Here is a 26014-nt window from a genome sequence, read left to right as displayed (position 1 = left end):
TTTTTTTTTTTTTTTGGGTACAATTTAAAAGCAGTCTCCCAAACTGCTTCTCTTTGGCACTCTCCCGGAGGCCTCGCCCCATTGTGACATCACCGCCCGGAGCATGATGGGGCAGTGTCGTCACAGGTAGGTGGGGCCTCTGGGTGACGAAGGCCCCACGCCCCATGCCAATATAGGTATTGGCACACTGCAGACCCAGCATTACAGCGGGAAAGAATATTGAGTCAACATCGGAGGAAGAACAGAGGGAGAGGAGACCCAGCAGAGGCAGAAGACAGCGGACAGAGGAGAAGAACTGGTGAGGACTAGAAGACAACAGCAGAGAGCAGAGAAGAACTGGCAGAAGAAGGGAGAAGAACCAGCAGAAGAGGGGAGGAGAACCGGAGAGGGGAGGAGAACCGGAGAGGGGAGAAGAACCGGTAGAGGGAGAAGACATCACCAGAAGAGGGATAAGAGCCGGAGAGGGGAGAAGAAATCAGAAGAGATGCCGAAGCTGCCTTAATAAAATATTTAAAGACCTCTGTACGGTGTTTATTTTTGACAATTTTTTGTTGAATGGGTAGGGGTACGATGTACCCTATACTCATTCACACGGGGGGGTGTGGGATCTGGGGGTCCCCTTTTTAGGGTTGTCAGGAAGAGGCCCTTGTCTTCATCAAGATGGGGACAAGGTGCTTTGGGGTGGGGGGAGTGCTGGGCCCCCCTGCCCCAAAGCACCCACCCGATGTTAAAGGCATGTGGCCTGTTATGGTTCAGGAAGGGGGCTGCTTGCTCGTCCCCAACCCCTTTCCTGAGCTGCCGGGTTGCATGCTCGGATAAGGGTCCGGTACGGATTTTGTGGGTCCCATGCCTTTTTTTTTTTTTTGCGTGGGGGGTTCCCCTTAAAACCATACCAGACCGAAGGGGCTGGTATGCTCTTGGCGGGGGAACCCAATGCCGTTTTTTTATTTGGCGTGGAGTTCCCCTTCAAGATCCTCAGAGCACAAGTCGCATGCCATATTAGGATCAGTTAACACGATGATCCGACTTTGATCCGACTTCAGCGATATTCATCGGGTTGAAGTAGGATTAAAGTTGGACCAAAGTAGTGCAGGGAGCATTTTCAAAGTCGGACCGACTTGTGTCAGACCAGTTAAGACAGCTCTCATAAGGAAACATTAATTTGCACTCGTCATGTGACATGAGCTCCCAATGTCGGAGCGTTTGTCATACAAGTGTGAACCCAGCTTCAGTGTTAAATTTGTGTACCACTTGGTTTACTTAAGCTTTTTCAGATTTGTTGGTAAAACTTGTTAAAACTGTTAGTGTGGCTATATACACTGCAGTCTGATTGTCTAATCTCTGTACAATCACATTTAAATTGACCAAACCTGTGTAATATGAGGACAAGCCTATAGCTGGGTAATCCTAAATGCAACCAACACCAGTGTTTGTTTGTAGTCTTAGTAGAAGAAATGTTTATTCTCACTTTCAATATGGGAATGAGATATAACGTGTTATTTGAATTGTCTTTCAGGGTTGCATCCTCAGGCATTCGAGTTAAAAGGTCAACAAGCTGTGGTGCCAATGCTGTTAAAAATATGCTTCTGGAGTGGTGCCGAGCAAAGACTCGAGGTCGCGAGGTTTGAATTGGGAAACATTTTTTTTTCTATAGCATTGCAATCCACCTAAATATAAAATGTTTTATAAAAGGAGTTGCATTGAACATTTTTTGTGTAATTTATATACTGCCCTAAGCCCATCTATACTTGCCCTTCTGATATTTCTTTCATAGTACGGAGTACTATATGTTGGTAAAATGTGATATTGCAGCTTTTTTAGATAGGCTTAATGGCATTATATTTAAAAGATACGAATCTCATGCATATAAATCAAAATAAAAAATGCAGCACTAAAACAATACAAATCACCAAAAAAGCTCATATATGTGTGAAAAATAAAAACCAGCACATCAAAAATGACTAAAGGTGATAGCACGTGAAAAAACCTTAGAAAACACTAGAGATGTTCAAAATTAAAAAATATACAATAAGGATGTGTGTAATAAAAGTGTCAAACACAAGAAGGGAAAATAAATCCCAAATAAGTGTGCAAATAAAAACCCAGTAGCAAATAGTATAAAAAGTTCAAAACTGAAAAGTCTGTATACAATGTGAATTGAAAATCCAAAGGAAATGTGAATTGAAATCCAAAGGAAATGTGGTAAAGGTAAGTCCAACATCCAGAGTATTCACACCCAAGTGAGATATGAGGCTCCTTACCAGCTAGAGATGACCACCATAACAGTAGTCTCACCAGGCATTTGGGAAATTATCAGGTCTCCCACAAGCCTATGCCGACATCCACAGTTGAAATCGTGGTACTCAGAAAACAAAAGCAAGAAAGGCTCCCATAGTGTAATAATGCAAAACGGGTTATTTATTAGGCTATAAAGGTTGCACTTACAGAAATATCCATTCGTTAAAAGCATGTATCAAGGGAAGGAATTGCGGCATCTCCATGAACTTCCTCCCGCTTACTGTGTATATCCCATCAGTTACCAAGGAAAATGTAATGACGTCAGCATCACAGGCTCCACCCTACATGTTACGTCACGATAGGACGTCGTCTGGGGTCTGGCCCAGATACATGCTTTTAACGGATGGATATTTCTGTAAGTGCAACCTTTATAGCCAAATAAATGACCCGTTTTGCATTATTACACTATGGGAGCCTTTTTTGCTTTTGTTTTCTGAGTACCACAATTTCAACTGTGGATGCCGACATAGGTTTGTGGGAGACCTGATAATTTCCCAAATGCCTGGTGAGACTACTGTTATGGTGGTCATCTCTAGCTGGTAAGGAGCCTCATATCTCACTTGGGTGTGAATACTCTGGATGTTGGACTTACCTTTACCACATTTCCTTTGGATTTCAATTCACATTTCCTTTGGATTTTCAGTTCACATTGTATACAGACTTTTCAGTTTTGAACTTTTTACACTATTTGCTAATGGGTATTTGGGATTTATTTTCCCTTCTTGTGTTTGACACTTTTATTACACACATCCTTATTGTATATTTTTTAATTTTGAACATCTCTAGTGTTTTCTAAGGTTTTTTCACGTGTTGAGATATCTGCTTTAGTTGTCCATGTGAGACTTGTTTTCACCATTACTTCATCATATTATTATTATTTTTCATTCAATTTTTGTTGTGTCAATGTTTGATGGGCTATCACCTTTAGTCATTTTTGATGTGCTGGTTTTTATTTTTCACACATATATGAGCTTTTTTGGTGATTTTTGTTCATTTCACATTATTGTTTTAGCGCTGCATTTTTTATTTTGATTTATTTGAGTTTAGTATTGGACTTTTTGTGATGGCGGCTTTTACACTTTAGATATATGGGGTAAATCCGCGCAGTGGTTGAGTGTAGTTAGAATATGGGGCTGCTGCCTCTACAGATACAAAACCACCTAAGTGGAGTGTATTAGAATTTGGTAAAAAGCAGGAGTAGTTATGGCGCTGCCCTTGTGGGGTTAGAAAATTTTTTTTCTATTAGTGGACAATTCCACTATATATTACCTGGTGTACATAACTCCTATAGATCTAGAGTATTATTCTTAAAAATTATATTTATGAGCGAAAAAAAAACAAAAAAACAAAAAACCTATATGTACCAAAATAACGTGAGTGTTTTAGATCTGGAATCTGTGACTGGTACTCGGTTACTAATAATCACATTGTAATAAAAGTGAAATATCAACATGAAATTATTTCCACAAAATGCATTTGTGCTAAACCAGTGCTATAAATGTCATAAAGTGACTGCTGCTAAATCATACAGAATCATACAAAATGTCCAGTGAGACTACTTACAATGTCATAGCACTGGACATTTTGTACGATTCTGTATGATTTAGCAGCAGTCACTTTATGACATTTAGGTGTCCTTTTATGAAACTGAGATCAGCGGCGATCCTGAGTCTCACTGCTGATCTCAGGTCATTACCAGTTTATGAAACTGAGATAATCAGCAGAGAACATGTTCTCCGCAGATTATCTCAGCACAGTGAGAATCTGTAACTGACTGTCACAGAAACGGCCAGTTTATGAAGGTGCGATCTCGGCACCTCACTGGCGATCTGTGGCAGAATTCTCACTTTCTGATTCACCATTTCAGAAGTGGAGAATCAGAGTGAGAAGCGTTAAACTGGCTGAGTATTCTGGAGAAAGCAAGAAGTCTTTTGACTTCTTTCTTTCATCAAACAGTCATAGTACATCTTCCCCACCTATATATATATATATATATATATATATATATATATATATATATATATATATATATATATATATATATATATATATATATATATATATATATATATATATCTATATCGATATCTAGAGATATCTAGAGATATCTAGAGATATAGATACATCTATATATAGATTTATATATATCTATATATAGATTTATATATATCTATATATAGATTTATATATATCTATATATAGATATATATGTATAGATCTATATAAAGATATATCTATATATAGATATATTTATAGATAGATATATAGCTATATATATCTATATATAGATATATATATATTTTTTTTAGATGTTTACGTCTCTGGCTGTGTTCACACTTGTGCGATGCTTGAAACAGCATGATTCCTGTGCGGGTTTTCACATCGCACCTACATTGACATCTGCGCACCACTGCAGGTGTCAATGTAAAGTTAATGACACCCCCAGATCATTTCACAGATCGCAGTGCGAACTATGTAATGGTGCAGGAATCGGATCCCATGGGTGTTCACACCCATGGGATCCGATTCCAGTGCGGACCAAATAAAGGGTCCTGTACCATTTTGGTGCAAATGCAATATGATTTAGGGCCAGTTCCCACTGCTGCGGTGTCTGAGATCGGATGTGATTCGCACCGCACTGCAGTGCAAATCACATCCGATCTCTGTGCGATGCAATTTCAGCCATACAGATAGTATGGCTGAATTTGCATTGCACTCGGACCAAACTCATACAGGACCCTTTTTTTGGTCCACAGCAGAATCGGATCGCATGGGTGTTCACACCCATGCGATTTGATTACTGTCCCAGTTTGCAGATTGCATTGCGATATGCGAACAGATTTAGGGGTGTTGTTAACTTTTAGGCCCAGTTCACACTTGTGCGATGCCGGACATCGCACAGGCATCGCATGTAATTCGCAGCACACTGCCATTCACATTACATGCGATGTCTGTGCGGTGTGATATCAGTCGTACAGATAGTATGGCTGATATCGCACCGCATTCGGTACAAACACACACAGGACCCTTTTTTCTGTTCGGACCAGAATCGGATCGCATGTGTGTTCACACACACACACATGCGATCCGATTCATGTCCGAACTGTCAGTTCACAGTGCGATATGCAAGCTGAACTGGGGGTGTCGTTAACAATGTATTGACACTCCCCAGCGATTCGCATATGGCAGTGTGAACTGACATGCGAGTCGGTGCGATGCGGGAACCCGCAGTGGATTCGCAGTGTTCTCGCATTGCACCAGTTTATCAATTTTTATGTTTATCAATTATGAAATATATTTTATTTTAAATTATTAATAAATATTTATACTTGTATACTTAATTAAAATTATTTTTTTAATGATTATAAATGTATTTTGCATTTATATGAATGGTGTATAGCTGCATTACATATGTGCATTACATTCATTTACTATACACCACTCACATTTAAATAGGCACATGTATGATCTTTAAATATTGATAAAACAATGTTTTTTTTATAATTAGGTTAATGTATATTGTGTAGGGGGAATTTAACTTTATTATTTTATTAATATGTTGGGGAATAATGTGTGCTGATTCGTGTTACACTTTTGTATTTTATGGTTCCTCATACTGTAATCCCACTACATCACACGAGATTACAGTGAGAGGAGCCGTTCTCAGGCGTTTGTAGATCGCTTCCCAACTCAACATGAGAAGCGATCTACACACTTTCATAAACAGGCACTCAGAGGAGAGCGATCTCCTCTGAGAATGCCTGAGAACTGAATCGCGGTATTTTACCGCAGTTTCATAAAAGGACACCTTATAGCACTGGTTTAGCACAAATGCACTTTGTGGAAATAATTGAAGTATTTTATGTTGATATTTCACTTTTATTACAATGTGATTATTAGTAACCGAGTACCAGTCACAGATTCCAGATCTAAAACACTCACGTTATTTTGGTACATATAGGATTTTTTTTGTTTTTTTTGTTCTTTTGCTTTTTGCTTCACCCATAAATATAATTTTTAAGAATAATACTCTAAATCTATAGGAGTTATGTATGTTAATGTTAACCCTTTCATGACTAAGCCTATTTTTGACATTTGGTGTTTACAAGTTAAGCCCCCAAACATTATATATATATATATATATATATATATATATATATATATACACACACATATATATACATACATACATACATACATATATATATTTATATTTTAGCAGAGAATCTAGAGAATAAAATGGCAATTGTTGCAATATTTTCTATCACACGGTACTTGTGCAGCAGTGTTTAAATGCAACTTTTTGGGAAAAGGGACACTTTCATGAATTTTTAAAAAAACAAACAGTAAAGTTAATAAAATTCAAAAAGTCGCGCTGAAAAAAGAATGAGAGTGGCAACAAACAGGTGCCTACAGCATCATGAGAGATTATGAAAATAAGTAGTGGTCACTGAGCAAATACTACTCGGTGTATATATAAACACCACAATGAAAATTAAATAAATAGAACACAGGTATTGCTCTCTATGTTCAAAAAAGGAAAGAAAAAAATATAATAAATAAAATAAAAATAAAAAATATTGAGATCAAAAAATATGTGATTGAATGTGAGCGACAGGTGAATGCCTCAAAACACTAAGGCAAAGTGCAACAGTATAACAAATATCTGTCTCAGAGAACCGTGCAAATGCAATAGAACATATACAGTGTAGAAAAAAATATTATTACAGTGTAATAATAATAACAAGCTTATGTATTCAAACAGAAGTCCATATCCATACAAGAATAGTACTTAATAAAGTTCGTGCATACTTTATAGCACAAAAACGTAGTGATGAGTGTCCCCAAGTGCTGAGTGAATAAAAACCAAAACTTTGCTGCAGTGACTAAGGTGCGTAGGTAGACCTCCACCATTCAAAACTGCTGCCTCTTACCAGAAAAAATTGGTCTCTAGGTTATAGGAGACCTCAAGGGCGGATGGCTGCAACCCCAGCCAGGGATCTGTACAGCAGGCACTTGTTATCAACCGAATCCCGGAACTCTCTCCGCCAATCACTCCATGGTAAGTAATATATGTCCACATAGCATAAAATCTAAGGTTTTATTGTATAAGAAGTATAGATTGCACTTACAAGATCAGTTGTATATACAAGCATACAGAAACAGGAACGCCAGCCGGCTACAAAACTACCCGTGTCTTCCGGGTGTACAGATCGCTGTGTCGTCGGGACGTAGCTCCTCCTCCCTACGTCGTTTCGTCACAACAGGACGTGGTCACGGGATGTGAGCAACGTCCCGACGCACCGCTTAAATAAACATACTAACAACATCTCATTACATAAGAAGAATTTGAAGCGCCATCTTGCTTAAGGGAAACATTATGGGCAAATACAAAGCGTTACCTCTGTGATAGAAGTTCGGGGCATAGTGACAATATATGTACAGTCCCTATCAAGTCTATCGTATCCAACACATCAAAACACAGAATTGGAGGCTACTCATAAAAAGAAATCTCTTATAAAAAAAGAGAAGAAAACTCCATGCAGTCAAATGATAAATTGCTGTCATTTAAAAAATTATGTATCTATAGAAGAATTTAACACACATAACTCTGCAACAGAATCAAGTGTATATACCCTGATTAATCTCAATAAGTTTATTCCAAAAATGCAGATGATCTAATCCAAGGGTGATTATGACGCCAAATGGGAAAAATAATTAGAAATTCTAATGAATTGGATAAAGAAAAAATATTAACTATTCTGTAACCAAAGTGTCGGAGGTCATCATTGGCGAACCCCTATTTGTTGACTAACGACACAATAGAAATGAACATAAAAATTGTTAAGATATAAATTAATTAAAATTGAAAAGCCGTTTCCCTGAAATGAGAGGGCACTTCAAGTACAAAAATTCATAGAGCGCCTATCTAGGCCATACAGACAGATATCAACCCCACATATACTATATAAAACTGAAAAATAATAATAAAAAATTATAATTAGAATAGAAAATATATAACTGGGTAAAAAGAGACCTGACGGTAATGAATATAAATATAACCTCTTAGAGTTTAGGGCCACCAGGGTGGTGAACACCGAAGGTGTTTTTGAACCCTATAAAAATGGAGATAGTGATATTGGGGGATTGTTCACACGATTAAAGAATTTGGTTGTTTCAGAGATCCATACACAATGGGACATTGCATTTCTGGAAACTTATGTCAAGAAACACATGGTACCCCGTAGCCTTAGGTGGGATGTAGGCCCCCAGAAAGGAGAGAGCGATTTAGAAGGCTGGTACAAACATTTCAATGAGGCGGGTATCAGTCTCCTGAGGTTCCTACTTGAAAGGAAGGCCAGTAAATTGGCTAGACTAGATGAGGAAATTAAGCTGATCAAAGATAAACTTACCCCCTTCCAAACGGGTGAAGAGTATCTGGATAGATCCAAGGGTTTGCTCAAACTTCTAGAAAAGGAGGATAAAGAACAAAAAATGAAAAAAAGAAAAAAATTCAATAGAGACATAGCAGACTATGAGTCTCATACAGTATTTGAATGGCAAAAGAAATTACTCGCTGAACAAAATAGTGAGGCCACTCAATCGATGGACACTATTCCATACGTTGGCAATCAGGTCATGACTGCCCCCCAGGGAGGTCCACGTAATATCAGCAATCATGTTGCGGCACCCCCTCAGGGGGCTCGTGCATATTCTAGCAGGGCTCAGCCACCCCCCCAGAGGATGAGTGCTAAACGCCCTCCTGCTCCATACCCTTACCCCAGCCAAGCTGGGTTGGGGGCACAACATTCCCAGGAGGGACCTTTCCCTCAACAGCCATATAGGCATGATTCTCCTCACCGCGGCTTTCAGCGTGGCCATGGAAGAGGCTCAATACGGGGCCCACCTTCAGTACGGGGGCGCGGTATTGTATCTAGAAACAACAATGGGTATAATTATAATAATTATGCCAATAATGGTCACCTGCAAGGAGGCCATTTGGACCAACGTACATCCATTCCACCATACCTCCGAGGCCCCGGGTATATTCGCCCTAATAACTATGGCGAACAGCCTGTAGTACATTATGAGGGGGACTACAATTCTGTTTACAATGTACCAGTACAGAATAATTTTTCACCTTTGGGGGACATTCGGTACCCAGAAGGAGGCCCTTACCAACCATCCCCCGGAATGAGGGAGGATACTGTGCTAATTCTAGCAGCCAATATGCATTCAATCACACTGAAGGTACTGAAACCAACAATACATACAACCCTGGACATCAGAACTGGGATTTTCCCAGGCCCAACCAGGGTACAAAAAGATTGGTAGAACTAAGAGAGGAACTAGAGGGGGGAGGCGCATTAAGTCCAAAAAGACCAAGGACATAGATGGCAATGGGATTTTCAACCTTAGTTCTCAGACTCTGACTGACTCCGAGATCAGAGTCCTGGACAAGGGTTTAAAATTTTCCCCACCCCGGAACATCAATAAGTTCCAAACGTATATGGACATCCACAAATATGTCAGAAAACTTAACATTCAAAGGTACATGGCTTCAAATTCTGCCAATCCATCTAGAATTTTGAATGATGGCTTCTCCCATTCGGGTTTGTCCAACGCATCTTTATTTAACCCCCCTGGCCATCTCTCTCCTTCACTTAAAGTTTTTAGGGATTTGGCCTTAAGAGAGTTGGATGAAATGAATGTGAAGGTTGTGAGAAGTAAGAAAGATATTCAGCTGGGTATAGAGTCTTTGTGCAATAACAAACAACTTGTTATCCGCCCTGCGGATAAAGGGGGTGGGATTGTCATTCTGAACAAAAGTGATTATATGCATGAAATGTATCGTATTTTAGGTGACGATACCACGTACACCCGGTTGCCATCTAACCCTAATGCCGCTTATAAAACAGAATTGGAACTCCTGGTTACCAGGGGTCACAATTTTGGCATTTTAAATAAAAAAGAAAAGACATTTTTGGTCCCTAGGGCTCCCAGGGTACCGATAATTTACTATTTACCAAAGATACACAAGAGCCTTGTTTGCCCCCCGGGACGTCCCATAGTCAGTGGGATTGATTCTATTACGTCCCGGGTGGGCAAATACATAGATTTCTACCTTCAACCTTTGGTACGTACCATGAGGTCTTACGTTAAAGACACTCGGGATGTCATCAATCTCCTCTCGAACCACACACCGAGTGAAGGGATGATATTGGTGACAGCCGATGTCACCTCGTTATATACGGTCATCCCCCATCAATTGGGTTTGGAGGCCGTATCTGACCATCTACATCGACTGTCTAACCTCCCTGAGGAACAAATTTTATTTATCATGTCACTATTGGAGTTTGCAGCGACGCATAACTTTTTTTGGTTTGATGGGAATTATTACCGTCAGGATAGGGGGGTTGCAATGGGGGCAAAATATGCCCACAGCCTAGCGAATCTTTTCATGGCCAGGTGGGAGGAGGATGTCGTCTATGCCCAGCCAAGGCCCCAGGTGGCCTTGTGGGTTCGTTACATAGACGACATCCTCCTCCTGTGGGATGGCACAGTCTCTGATCTATCCGAATACATGTGCTTCCTCAACAACAATGACAGGGGCATTCAGCTTAACTATGAAGCTAGTCTGAAACAGATCAATTTTTTAGATCTCACTATTTCCATTCATAACAATCAATTTGTCACTTCTACATATTTCAAACCAACCGATAGGAACTCTTTTATCCCCCATGATAGCTGTCACCATGCCTCATGGCTCAAATCTGTACCTAAGAGCCAGTTTCTCCGACTAAAACGGAATTGTACAGATGTTGTCACCTTTCGGAATCAGGCACATATTTTGACCCAGAGGTTTGTTGCCAAGGGCTATTCCCCAGACTTTGTGGCCAATACGTTGGACCAAGTCGAAAAAGTGGACCGCAAAGATCTGCTTGTGGAGCGAGCTAAGGATCCGATCGATGCTTCATTTCGTTGCCCTTTTGTCACTGACTTTACTTGCCAACACTCCAAAGTCAAACGTATTATAAATAAATATTGGCATATCCTTAAAAATGATAGGGTGCTGGCATCTATTTTGCCAGTCAAACCACAAGTAGTGTTCAGGGGGGCACCATCGCTCAAAGACAAAGTGGCACCCAACATTTTTGACCCTCCTATTTCAAGACCCAGTTTCTTTTCTGAGCTGACAGGTTATTTTCAATGTAGGAGGTGTCAGGTATGTTCGATAAATGGCTGTAGGAGTAGGAGATCGGTGAACGTCACTTCTACGTGCACACGTAAATCTTTTACCATTGAGCCCTTTATCACATGTTCCACCACGGGGGTCGTCTACTTACTGCAGTTCCCGTGTGGCCTGCAGTATGTGGGCCGTACGAAAAGACCCCTGCAGGTGAGATTAAACGAACATATTAATAATATCAAGAGAGGATTTACAAAGCACTCTGTATCAAAACATTACTTGACAGTTCATAGCAGAGACCCCACAGGCACTATTTTTCTGGGGATAGACAAATTCAAGCCCCATTGGAGGGGGAGTGTTCTGGTTCGAACCATTTCCAGATTAGAGATGGCCTGGGTCCATAAATTAAAGACCTACACCCCCTTTGGCCTTAACATCGATGTCGATGTCAATTCTTTTATAGACAATTCCTAGAGAGCGGGGGTTATATTACATTCATTACCGTCAGGTCTCTTTTTACCCAGTTATATATTTTCTATTCTAATTATAATTTTTTATTATTATTTTTCAGTTTTATATAGTATATGTGGGGTTGATATCTGTCTGTATGGCCTAGATAGGCGCTCTATGAATTTTTGTACTTGAAGTGCCCTCTCATTTCAGGGAAATGGCTTTTCAATTTTAATTAATTTATATCTTAACAATTTTTATGTTCATTTCTATTGTGTCGTTAGTCAACAAATAGGGGTTCGCCAATGATGACCTCCGACACTTTGGTTACAGAATAGTTAATATTTTTTCTTTATCCAATTCATTAGAATTTCTAATTATTTTTCCCATTTGGCGTCATAATCACCCTTGGATTAGATCATCTGCATTTTTGGAATAAACTTATTGAGATTAATCAGGGTATATACACTTGATTCTGTTGCAGAGTTATGTGTGTTAAATTCTTCTATAGATACATAATTTTTTAAATGACAGCAATTTATCATTTGACTGCATGGAGTTTTCTTCTCTTTTTTTTATAAGAGATTTCTTTTTATGAGTAGCCTTCAATTCTGTGTTTTGATGTGTTGGATACGATAGACTTGATAGGGACTGTACATATATTGTCACTATGCCCCGAACTTCTATCACAGAGGTAACGCTTTGTATTTGCCCATAATGTTTCCCTTAAGCAAGATGGTGCTTCAAATTCTTCTATTGTAATGAGATGTTGTTAGTATGTTTATTTAAGCGGTGCGTCGGGACGTTGCTCACATCCCGTGACCACGTCCTGTTGTGACGAAACGACGTAGGGAGGAGGAACTACGTCCCGACGACACAGCGATCTGTACACCCGGAAGACACGGGTAGTTTTGTAGCCGGCCGGCGTTCCTGTTTCTGTATGCTTGTATATACAACTGATCTTGTAAGTGCAATCTATACTTCTTATACAATAAAACCTTAGATTTTATGCTATGTGGAGCTTTTTATCTTTTTTATGGGGACATATCTTACTTACCATGGAGTGATTGGCGGAGAGAGTTCCGGGATTCGGTTGATCACAAGTGCCTGCTGTACAGATCCCTGGCTGGGGTTGCAGCCATCCGCCCTTGAGGTCTCCTATAACCTAGAGACCAATTTTTTCTGGTAAGAGGCAGCAGTTTTGAATGGTGGAGGTCTGCCTACGCACCTTAGTCACTGCAGCAAAGTTTTGGTTTTTATTCACTCAGCACTTGGGGACACTCATCACTATGTTTTTGTGCTATAAAGTATGCACGAACTTTATTAAGTACTATTCTTGTATGGATATGGACTTCTGTTTGAATACATAAGCTTGTTATTATTATTACACTGTAATAATATTTTTTTCTACACTGTATATGTTCTATTGCATTTGCACGGTTCTCTGAGACAGATATTTGTTATACTGTTGCACTTTGCCTTAGTGTTTTGAGGCATTCACCTGTCGCTCACATTCAATCACATATTTTTTGATCTCAATATTTTTTATTTTTTATTTTTATTTTATTTTATTTTATTTATTATATTTTTTTCTTTCCTTTTTTGAACATAGAGAGCAATACCTGTGTTCTATTTATTTAATTTTCATTATGGTGTTTATATATACACCGAGTAGTATTTGCTCAGTGACCACTAATTATTTTCATAATCTCTCATGATGCTGTAGGCACCTGTTTGTTGCCACTCTCATTCTTTTTTCAGCGCGACTTTTTGAATTTTATTGGATTTAGGGTTTACTGCTTTTAGTCGCAGCTCCTCTTAATTTTATTTGTGTTAGCGCAGTATATATTTTTTTATTTAAACAGTAAAGTTAGCCTAATTTTTTTGTAAAATGTGAAAGATGATGTTACGCCGAGTAAATAGATACCAAACATGTCACGCTTTATAATTGCACGCACTCGTGGAATGGCGACAAACTACGGTACCTAAAAATCTCCATAGGCGACGCTTTAAAAATTTTTTACGGTTACCAGGTTAGTGTTACAGAGGAGGTCTAGTGCTAGAATTATTGCTCTCGCTCTGACGATCACGGTGATACCTCACATGTGTGATTTGAACACCGTTTACATATGCGGGCGCGACTTCCGTATGCGTTATCTTTGCTGCGTGAGCTCATGGGGACGGGGGTGCTTTAAAAATTTTTTTTTCTTATATATTTTTATATTAATAAATTGTGTTAAAAAAAAAAAAATTTGATCACTTTTTTTGCTGTCACAAGGAATGTAAACATCCCTTGTGACAGTAATAGGTGGTGACAGGTACTCTATATGGAGGGATCGGGGGTCTAAAAGAATCTTCAAAGTATTCAGATCGCTGTTTTCGGCGATTCTGAATACTGGTTTTTTTCTTTAAAACTGGCGCCATTGGCAGCCGAGTAAACGGGTAGTGATGTCATGAGACCTTTTCCGTGTTTACAATTAGGAGGCTTCGTTTCAGTGTGTCCCTAGCCGCCAGGGGCGGCGGATTGGTGATCGGGCTTCCCGGTGGAACAGGAGACACGGTAAGAGCGGCGGGAGACGGCGGGAGGGGGGGGACGTCTCCTCCCGCTCCCCCCGGTATAATAGTTGAGCGGCTTTTAGCCACATCGGTTGTTATATCTGGAAAGCCGTTCGCCGGCTCTAAAAAACAGTACTGGGATGATGCCTGCAGCTGCGGGCATCATCCCGGTATAACCCCCGAAAGCCGAGGCCGCACATCTGCGTACGCTCGGCGGGAAGGGGTTAAAGTCAACTGTTAAAGAATACAATAAATGTATCATGAATCAGTGATTTTTTTTAAAATCAGTAAACATCAAATGCAGCCTCACTGTGCCCATCATATGCAGCCTCACTGTGCCCATCAATTGCAGCCTCACTGTGCCCATCAATTGCAGCCTCACTGTGCCCATCATATGCAGCCTCACTGTGCCCATCAATTGCAGCCTCACTGTGCCCATCAATTGCAGCCTCACTGTGCCCATCAATTGCAGCCTCACTGTGCCCATCAATTGCAGCCTCACTGTGCCCATCAATTGCAGCCTTAATGTGCCCGTCATATGCAGCCTCATTGTGCCCGTCATATGCAGCCTCACTGTGCCCATCAAATGCAGGCTCACTGTGCACATCAAATGACCAACAGAAATAGCTGCGCTAAAGGTACTGATAAATAAAAAATAACAATATATGAAAATAAGTAATCAAACCTATAACTTTAATTACATAGTGAATGTGAAAAATAAAAGGAAAAAAGTCTGAGGCTGAAAAAAAATCAAATAAATTGAATTAATCAAATAAACAAGAAGGAGGAGGATACGTGCTGACATCACCACGCTGTTGTCCTAAGAGGACGGGTATTTCTATTGTAGCCGGCCGGCTCTGTTTTTAGCACGATTACTCTGCGATTGGATGTAAGTGCATTACTTTTTTATATTAAACCCTGGTAAAGCGAGATTACACTATGGTTGCCTTTCTTTCATACCCCGAATACTTTGCCAATTGCTGAGGTTCATGGGTCACCCACGCCGTGGAAGAAATTGGAGCACAGATCCAAGCCAGTGACTGCCCCGGTCCGGACGCTTCTGCCGGTGTATTAAAGGCCTTGGCTGGGTTTTAGCCATCCGCTCCCTCTTGCTTACTATCTGGTAAGCGAGTCTTTTATTTGGTGGTGGCACGGTTAAGGATTAGCTCACTTGGGTGTCATACGTTTGAACTGTACTTCAGTGATCCGAATATACAATGCACCGATGATCTGCATTTTTTATATAGCGCAGCTTTTTCTTTTCCAAATAAGAAAACAGTCCGTGATTCTTAAAATGGTGTTCAAATAGGTGAATAAATAAGACTTGATCTTCCACCACCAATAAGTGCCAAACACCAAATGAAATGCACGCTTACCAAAAGGCTAATTGAGCTTCCTCTCGATAATAGTGCTGTCAGGGCTGGGCTCAGCCCTTCCTTCTCTGAGCTGGCCGCTCATCTGTCGGCTAATTGCCATCTTTCATCTCTCCACAGTTACTCAGCTGTTGATGATATCCTGCTCGTCAGTCCTGCCTACTTAAGCTGTCCAGTCCAGAGGAGCTCTGCCTTTGCCTTGGTCACATCACAGAAACTTTCTCCTGCGATCCTGTTCAAGACATGCTTTGCTGACATCCCTTCTGGCTCCAGACACTGCTTGCTGCTACATTGATCCCTCACTTCTGGCTTGGCTGACTATCCATTCCGGTTACTGAAATTTGGCTATCTCCCACTGTGGCCACCCCGGTACAACCTATGTTGCAGGCCAACCCTGCTGCTGCTCCAGTCTCTGTGCAGGCACCCGTCTCGAGTATTACCTCTTTAAGAGGTATGTCTGGTTCTGCTATGCTTCCCCAGCGATTTGGGGGCAATCCAGTCCAATGCAAAGGGTTTCTTAACCATATTGAGATATACTTTGAGATGCTGCCCCAGGCGTTTCCCATGGACAGAAGCAAAGTAGGTTTCGTGATATCTTTGTTTTTTGAGAAAGCCTTGGCCTAGGCAAACCCTCTATGGGAGACGCAAAAACCTGTTGTCTTGAGCTACCCTGAGTTTGTGGCTTCATTTAAAAGGGTATTTGACATTCCTGCACGCTCCGCTTCTGCTGCCAAGTGTCTCATGTCCATCGAACAGAGTACGAGAACTGTTGCCGACTACGCCATTGAATTCTGTACTCTGGCAGCAGAGGTTGTATGGAACAATGAGGCTCTTGTGGCTGCTTTTTCTCATGGTCTCTCAGATACCAAAAGTGGAGTTGTGACCTGTCCACACCGAGAAATGCACTGACATACCTCCATCCCAATTATTGGTACAAAAAAATGAGGGGATAGAAGCGGGACTTTGCATGAGACATGTCAGTGGATATATGGGCTAATTGGTCAGAGTCAAATAGAATTGACCTGAAACCAGTACTGTATCGACTGTCCATGGTGTAATGTACTGTCCATAGTAATTCGTATACAATATTATAATCCCAAAGGATTTTCAAGATGCTGATGGTGGACAAAAGGTTTAATAAAATTCATCCTAGGACATAGTACAAGACTAAATATGAACATCATAGGACACAGTTAGGCATATACAGACAGTCTAGTAATAGACATAGTTCAAACAATAAATACAATATCAGAGAAAAAGTATTTTACAGTAAAACAATGTGTGCATCCATAGTTGGTAACTCAACGCGTTTCTTGGCTTTCAACCAATCATCAGGAGTCAGATTTAACTAAGGTTAAGACAATAAAACATCTATTAGTATAGAGGCAAATATATGGAGGGAAGATACAGAGAAAGTCTAAATATCAATGGTACTCACAAATAGGGATGAGCCAAACACCCCCCGGTTCGGTTCGCACCAGAACCTGCGAACGGACTGAAAATTCGCACGAACGTTAGAACCCCATTGACGTCTATGGGACTCGAATGTTCGAAATCAAAAGTGCTCATTTTAAAGGCTAATTTGCATGGTATTGTCCTAAAAAGGGTTTGGGGACCCGGGTCCTACCCCAGGGGACATGTATCAATGCAAAAAAAACTTTTAAAAACGGCCGTTTTTTCGGGAGCAGTGATTTTAATGATGCTTAAAGTTAAAAAAAAAGTGAAATATTCCTTTAAATATCGTACCTGGGGTGTGTCTATAGTATGCCTGTAAAGTGGCGCGTGTTTCCCGTGTTTAGAACAGTCCCTGCACAAAATGTCATTTTTAAAGGAAAAAATCTCATTTAAAACTGCTTGCGGGTTTAATGTAATGTCGGGTCCTGGCAATATGGATGAAAATCAGTGAGACAAACGGCATGGGTACCCCCCAGACCATTACCAGGCCCTTTGGGTCTTGTATGGATATTAAGGGGAACCCCGCACTCAAATTAAAATAAGGAAAGGTGTGGGGCCACCAGGCCCTATATACTCTGAACAGCAATATACAGGCGGTGCAAACAAGACAGGGACTGTAGGTTTGTTGTAAAGTAGAATCTGTTTGTAATTTTTAACGGGTACATTTTTAACGTGTTTAGCTCCAGCCAAAAAATCTTTTTTAAGCTTTTTGGAAAACATAGGGAAGGGTTATCACCCCTGTGACATTTGTTTTGCTGTCTTTCCTCCTCTTCAGAAGATTACACCTCACTTTTTGTCCCAATGAGTCGTTTGTAAGTTAGATGTTTGAAAGTAGGGGCCTGCCCTATATACTCAGCAGAAATTTGGGCCTTAGGTGTTGTTGTGGCCACAACACTGTAAGCCCTCACAGGGCCCTGCTGTGAAATATTAGATCAAGAATTGTAATTACATGCCCCTGTTGAACAAGGGCAGAAAAATTGGGCCTTTGGTGGTGGTGGTGCTGGTGCCACAACACTGTAAGTCCTCACTCGCTCTTGGTGGGTGCAGAAATGGGCCCTGCTGTGAAATATTAGATCAAGAATTGTAATTACATGCCCCTGTTGAACAAGGGCAGAAAAATTGGGCCTTTGGTGGTGGTGCTGGTGCCACAACACTGCAACCCCTCACAGATACTCTAGTTGGAACGCAGAAATGAGCCCTGCTGCAAAGTATTGCATCAAAAATTGTAATTACACGCCCCTGTTAAACAGGGGCTGAAAAATTGGGCCTTAGGCACTGGTGGTGGCGCCCAGAACCAAAAATGTTCTTACAAGCTATCAGCGTGATGATTGAGGAGGAAGAGGATAATTACTCAGGGATCTGAGATTTCAAAAAAAATTATTCGGTTACATCAGCGTCAGGTGCTTGGTAGCTGGTGGTGATCCAAGACTGATTCATTTTTATGAAGGTCAGTCGATCGACCGAGTCGGTGGACAGACGCACCCTGTGATCGGTTACAAAGCCTCTAGCAGCACTGAATGTGCGTTCCGAAAGAACACTGGATGCAGGACAAGCCAGTAGCTCAATTGCATACTGTTCAAGCTCTGGCCAGTGATCCATCCTCAAGACCCAGTAACCCAGAGGATTTTCGGTGGGAAACGTGTCCAAGTCAGATCTTGCCCCTAGGTATTCCTGCACCATGTAAAACAGACGCTGGCGATGGTTGCTGGAACCGATCATACCTTGGGGCTGCGGACCAAAAAATTGTCTGAACGCATCGGTCAGACGGCCACCTTCTCCACCGCTCCTTCTTTGACTGACCAAAGCCTCAGCAACACGTTGTCCAGAAACAGGAGTTTGTAACCGCCCAGTCTCTGGGAACGCGTTGCACAGACCTTTCTGCAAGGCCTCCCGAAGATGTTTCATCCTCTGCTCCCTCTGCGATGGCAAGATAAGGTCCGCAACCTTACCCTTGTAACGTGGATCAAGGAGGGTTGCCAGCCAGTATTGGTCCTTCTCCTTGATACCACGAATACGAGGATCCTTACGTAGGCTTTGCAGGATCAGGGAGGCCATGCAGCGTAGGTTTGCTGAGGCATTCGGTCCGGAGTCCTCTGGGTCACTAAGGACGACATGGTCCGCAGCCACCTCCTCCCAGCCATGTACAAGTCCATGTGTTTCTTGGGACTGATCCCTTAAAGACTGCTGCTGATGCTGAGTGCCAGGCTCCACCTCCATACTGACACAATCTTCCTCCTCCTCCTCTTCCTGTGTGATCGGCGGGCACGCAGGAACACTGTCTGGATAAAGGGGGCCTTGAGAGTTAAGGAAGTCCTCCTCTTCCTGCCTCTGTTCTGCCTCAAGTGCCCTGTCCATTATTCCACACAGCGTGTGCTCCAACAGGTGGACAAGGGGGACAGTGTCACTGATGCATGCACTGTCACTGCTCACCATCCTCGTGGCCTCCTCAAATGGTGACAGGACAGTGCATGCATCCCTGATCATGGCCCACTGGCGTGGGGAAAAAAAAACAAGCTCCCCTGACTCTGTCCTGGTGCCATAGTCGCACAGGTACTCATTGATGGCCCTCTGCTGCGTGTGCAGCCGCTGCAGCATGGCCAACGTTGAGTTCCACCTGGTGGGTATGTCACAGATTAGGCGGTTCTTGGGCAGGTTAAACTTCTTTTAGAGGTCCATCAGCCAAGCACTGGCATTATATGACCGGCGTAAATGCACACAGACTTTCCTGGCCTGCCTCAGGACATCCTGTAAGCCCGGGTACCTGCCCAAGAACCGCTGCACCACCAAGTTAAGGACGTGAGCCAAACAGGGCACATGGGTCATTTGTCCCTGTCGGAGGGCAGAGAGGAGGTTGGTGCCATTGTCGCAAACCACCATTCCTGCCTTAAGTTGGCGTGGCGTCAACCACCTCTGAACCTGCCCCTGCAGAGCTGACAGAACCTCTGCCCCAGTGTGGCTCCTGTCCCCCAAGCACACCAGCTCAAGCACCGCATGGCATCTTTTGGCCTGCGTACTAGCGTAGCCCCTTGAACGGCTACGGAGCACCGCTGGTTCCGAGGACAAAGCACAGGAAGAGGCCATGGAGAAAGAAGAAGAGGAGGGGGTGGAGGAGAGAGGTGTGTCACAATCATTAGCATTTTGGAGGCATGGTGGCGGAACAACCTCCAACACTACTGCACCTTGTCCTGCATCCTTCCCAGCTGCCAGCAGAGTCACCCAATGCGCCGTGAAACTTAGGTAACGTCCCTGTCCATGCCTGCTGGACCATGAGTCAGCGGTAATATGCACCTTACCGCTGACCGCCCTGTCCAGCGAGGCATGGACATTGCCTTCCACATGCCGGTAGAGAGCTGGAATCGCCTTCCGTGAGAAAAAGTGGCGTTTGGGTACCTGCCACTGAGGAACCGCACATTCCACAAACTCACGGAAGGGGGCAGAGTCTACCAACTGAAAAGGCAGCAGTTGAAGTGCTAGCAATTTTGCCAAGCTAGCATTCAACCGCTGGGCATGTGGATGGCTGGGAGCAAACTTCTTTTGGCGGTGCAGCAGCCGGGGCAGGGAAATTTGCCTGGTACAATCTGACGTCGGTGTACCAAAAGCAGATTGCCCACAAGTACTTGGCTGTGACACACCTAATTCTACACCTTCATTCCTCTCAGTGCAGGTCTCAGAGAGGACTGAAGGTATAGTGGGGTTGGAGATCTCAGCTGATGAGGAGCAAGGAGAGGTCCTCTTTGTTCTTTGGTGTGGGTCTTTTAGATACGCTTGCCAACGAACTGCATGACAGGTCAACATGTGTCTTGCCAAGCATGTGGTACCCAAGCGGGAGATGTTTTGGCCACGTGAGATACGCTTGAGACATATGTTGCAAATAGCAGCGGTGCGATCTGATGCACTCGTCTCAAAAAAGGCCCACACCAAAGAACTTTTTGAATAACGCGCAGAGACTGCAGTGCCCTGCACATGTGGAGCTTTGGGGTGTGATGCAGTCAAGGTGCTGCCCTTAGGCTGGCCCCTGGAGGGCATCCTGCCTTGTTGGTGATGTGCCGCCTCCTCCTCTCTCCTATCAGGCACCCACGTTGAGTCAGTGACCTCATCATCCCCTCCCTCCTCATCACTGGAGCAAAGCTGGCAGTATGCTGCAGCAGGGGGAGCATGACTGCCAGATTGCTGTCCTTCTTGGGCACCCCCTCTGTCCTTGCTCACGTTACTGCCTTCATCGAGCTCAGTATCATCATTAGAGCCTTCCAAACGCTGGACATCCTCCTGGAGCATGTACCCAACACTGTGGTCCAACAGTTCAAGGGACTCCTCAGGAGGACATGGTGGGGCTAGGGAAGGAGTCACTGATGACATTGAGCCAAGGGAAGAGGCCGCTGCTTTGCCAGACAAAGTACCCTGGGCATGGGTGAGAGAGGATGAGGAGGATGAGGACGGCCTGGTCATCCACTCGACCAAGTCTTCCGCATGTTGCGGCTCAACGCGGCCAGCTGCCGAAAAAAAGGCCAAGCGTGTCCCACGGCCACGTGCTGATGAGGATGCACCGTCTCCACGACCAGCACTAGACACAGAGCCTGCTTGCCCTCTCTTACTGGCTTGTGACTGTCTGCCTCTCCTTTTTGGCCTTCCAGACATACTAATGGCCTGTAGCTGCACTAAGCTGGGATATATATATATATATATATATATGTACTGATACTGCAGCTAGCAAAATGAACTGCCTGCCTGTAGTATGAGAACACCACCAACCTTCTACAGGTAGCTTTAGCTGAACACTGTGCAGAGCTCGCAAAAAACTAACTTGTAGCTTTTTTAGCTGCCTGCGGTAGTGATAGGATCAGGAAAACACCACCAACCTTCTACAGGTAGCTTTAGCTGAACACTGTGCAGAGCTCGCAAAAAAATAATTTGTAGGTTTAGCTGAACACTGTGAGGTGGACGCACCGCACTAACTTGTAGTTTTAGCTGAACACTGTGAGGTGGACGCACCACACTAACTTGTAGTTTTAGCTGAACGCTGTGAGCAGGACGCACAGCACTAACTTGTAGTTTTAGCTGAACGCTGTGAGGTGGATGCACTGCACTAACTTGTAGCTTTAGATGAACACTGTGCAGAGGTCTCACTACACTAACTTGTAGGTTTAGCTGAACACTGTGAGCAGGACGCACAGCACTAACTTGTAGTTTTAGCTGAACACTGTGAGCAGGACGCACTGCACTAACTTGTCGCTTTAGATGAACACTGTGCAGAGGTCTCACTACACTAACTTGTAGATTTAGTTGAACACTGTGAGCAGGAAGCACAGCACTAACTTCTAGGTTTAGCTGAACACTGTGAGGTGGACGCACCACACTAACTTGTAGTTTTAGCTGAACACTGTGAGCAGGACGCACTGCACTAACTTGTAGTTTTAGCTGAACACTGTGAGCAGGACGCACCGCACTAACTTCTAGGTTTAGCTGAACACTGTGAGGTGGACGCACCACACTAACTTGTAGTTTTAGCTGAACACTGTGAGCAGGACGCACTGCACTAACTTGTAGTTTTAGCTGAACACTGTGAGCTGGACGCACCGCACTAACTTGTAGGTTTAGCTGAACACTGTGAGGTAGCCGCACCACACTAACTTGTAGTTTTAGCTGAACACTGTGAGCAGGATGCACTGCACTAACTTGTAGCTTTAGATTAACACTGTGCAGAGGTCTCACTGCACTAACTTGTAGGTTTAGCTGAACACTGTGAGCAGGACGCACCGCACTAAGTTCTAGGTTTAGCTGAACACTGTGAGCAGGACGCACCGCACTAACTTGTAGGTTTAGCTGAACACTGTGAGGTGGACGCACCACACTAACTTGTAGGTTTAGCTGAACACTGTGATCAGGACGCACCCCACTAACTTGTAGTTTTAGCTGAACACTGTGAGCAGGACGCACTGCACTAACTGTAAATAGTCTAGCTGCCTGACTGTGGTACTAATAGAACACCAGCAATTTTCTTCAGGTAGCTGTAAATACTGTAACAAGACAAGCCTGCCTGTCAGTAAGAAGATAACAGGAACGAATCTAGCTAAACTGAATACAACACCTGGGATGCATATATATACACAATACACTGTAAGTGCAGCTAACTGACTGACTGTTCTGCCTAATCTATCTAACTCAAATCAAATGACACTGTCTGTGTCTCTCTCTCTCTCTATCTATGAACGCCAGAACACACACTACACAGGGCCGCCGTGCAGGCGGCCTTATATAGTGTGGGGCGTGTGCTAAATCCCCTGAGCCATAATTGGCCAAAGCCTCCTTGGCTTTGGCCAATTACGGCTCTCTGTTCAGACGGTGCTGTGATTGGCCAAGCATGCGGGTCATAGTGCATGCTTGGCCAATCATCAGCCAGCAATGCACTGCGATGCCACAGTGAATTATGGGCCGTGACGCGCCGCACGAATTTGGCGCGAACGGCGCATATCGTTTGCAATTCGGCGAACAGGTGAACAGACGATGTTCGAGTCGAACATGGGTTCGACTCGAACATGAAGCTCATCCCTACTCACAAACAATTCATTGGTCTATAACAACCAATGTGCTGGGATTCAACAGTGGTCTGGGTCAACAAAGTCTCCTCCGGGGTTGAGGCAGAGAGCATATTCCCAAACCCAACGGCCACAGCCGCCAAATAGACTGGAGCACCCCAAAGTCATCGCAAAGTGGGAGCGAACAGAGAGGCCGCAGAGCACTAGAAAAGCTGTGGGGAAAGAAAGGGAATGACTGAGTGAGGATAAAACAAAGTAGGAGTGATTGTGTGTGAATGTGAAAAGGTAAATGTATTGGCCATGGCTGCGCATCAAGGGGTGAATGTGTGAAAAAAATCATGAAAAATGATGGAAAAATGTGTAATGTGTGTCAGAAAATGAGGATATGTGTACATCATAAAAACCAAACAAAGCAACCAAGGACCTAAGTAAGAGTATGCAGAGTGAAATGTGAGTGCACATTTCTGCATACTCTTACTTAGGTCCTTGGTTGCTTTGTTTGGATCAAGGATGAGATAGCAGCCCGGGACATACCCACTGAGCTGGAGAAGTTCACGTTTGCCATCCTCATTGACTCCAGACTCCTGTACGTTCTTGGTTAATCCTGTGATTTAACTGTACTTCTGTCTGGGCCTGATTTCATGGCTTCTGACAAGCGCACGCCCAATACAATCGGTTAATTTTATCTAAGAGAAGTTTCTAAACCCGATAAATTAATATTTTCAGATCTTGATCTTTAAAGGTGACCATACACTGCAATCAGTTAGATCTTAAATAAATTAGATTTAGTGCATGACCCTGTTTGATTTCCTATAATTTGAATTAATTGTTCAAGTGCGTCTTCCTATTACCTATTTTGCCTAAATATCAAGTACAGAGATTGGCCAATCAGATTACATAGTGCATGACTATCTTAAGTGCCAAATTTGGAATGTAGATGTGCCATGACCACCTTGTATTTTCCAAACAATATTTCTTGGGTATTATACAAGGCACATGAGAACACACCTTTTTTAAAAGACATGCTAGAGTGATCAGGAATCTTCAAACTACGGCTCTCCAGCTGTTGAGGAAACTACACATCCCATGAGACATTGTAAAACTCTGACATTCACAGACATGACTAGGCATGATGGAAATTGTAGTTCCTGAACACCTGGAGGGCCATAGTTTGAAGACCCCTGTGCTAGACTATTATTATGCCTCCAGAATTGGGAGTGTGGCATCTACCCAACTTCTCTCTGCTGGTGGACACAAGAACCTATATATATATATATATATATATATATATATATATATATATATATATATATATATATATATATATACATACATACATACATATATATATATATATATATATATATATATATATATATATATATATATATATATATATATATATATATATATATATATATATATATATATATATATACATATATACATTGGCCCAGAAGTAAATCTGTACACAGGAAGTAGGTGTTTGTTTTGAGGCCAAATCATCAAATCATTTAGACATGCACACATGACCCACACAAACACCACCCCATGTAAAAATAAATTTAAAAATTTAAAAATTGCTTAATTTGCAAATAAGGATCATCTCTTCCTCAGAGAACAGTGAGCCGGGCATGGTGGTGGTAAGAAATTAGCAGCAGTACAAGCAACTTCCTGGAGGGGCGTGATGTCATTCCTGTTGCTGGCCATCACTTCCAAGAACTAGATATGCGCCATGGGGACATGCATCTAGGTACAGGCCCATAACTTTATTGGCGAATAATAAGAAAGTAGGTGCAGATTTCCAGGACTGGACTAACAAATATTTCTAGTGAAAGGCAACTGGTGTTTTCTATTAAACAAGGTCTAAATGGGCCATTGACATGCATCACAGTTGAACTTAGGAATGTGTCTTTGCAAAGTTAAACTAAATGAAATCCTTTCTTATTTTTGCTTAGGGATAGAGTGCAGAGGGATTTAAAGTCTTGTCAGTTTTTTGGGGATGTCTGCACCCCTGATAGGGTGAAGACACCTCCCAAATTTTGCCAGTTTCTCCTTCAAATTTATTCACTTCCTGTAACATAGCCAAACAGGAAGTGAGGGTAAAATCCTACCAATGTCTTTCCTTGGGGACACACAGGTCAATCTAACTAATGTCC

At 42.5% G+C, this 26014-nt stretch overlaps 1 protein-coding gene across 2 annotated transcripts in view; it reads left to right on the top strand.

The window, feature by feature from the left end:
• SMTNL1 (smoothelin like 1) overlaps positions 1 to 26014 on the top strand; it is a 396202-nt gene that overhangs the window by 90790 nt on the left and 279398 nt on the right. For both annotated transcript variants that reach the window (XM_073596979.1, XM_073596980.1), the window contains exon 3: positions 1517 to 1622. In XM_073596979.1, coding sequence (XP_073453080.1) covers positions 1517 to 1622 — 106 coding nt within the window. The remainder of the gene's footprint in view (positions 1 to 1516; positions 1623 to 26014) is intronic.

Source organism: Aquarana catesbeiana, linkage group LG08, assembly GCF_042186555.1.
Source record: "Aquarana catesbeiana isolate 2022-GZ linkage group LG08, ASM4218655v1, whole genome shotgun sequence".
Classification (NCBI taxonomy): Eukaryota; Metazoa; Chordata; class Amphibia; order Anura; family Ranidae; genus Aquarana; species Aquarana catesbeiana.
The sequence above is the reverse complement of the archived record's forward strand: the minus strand, read 5'-3'. Positions and strand labels throughout refer to the sequence as shown.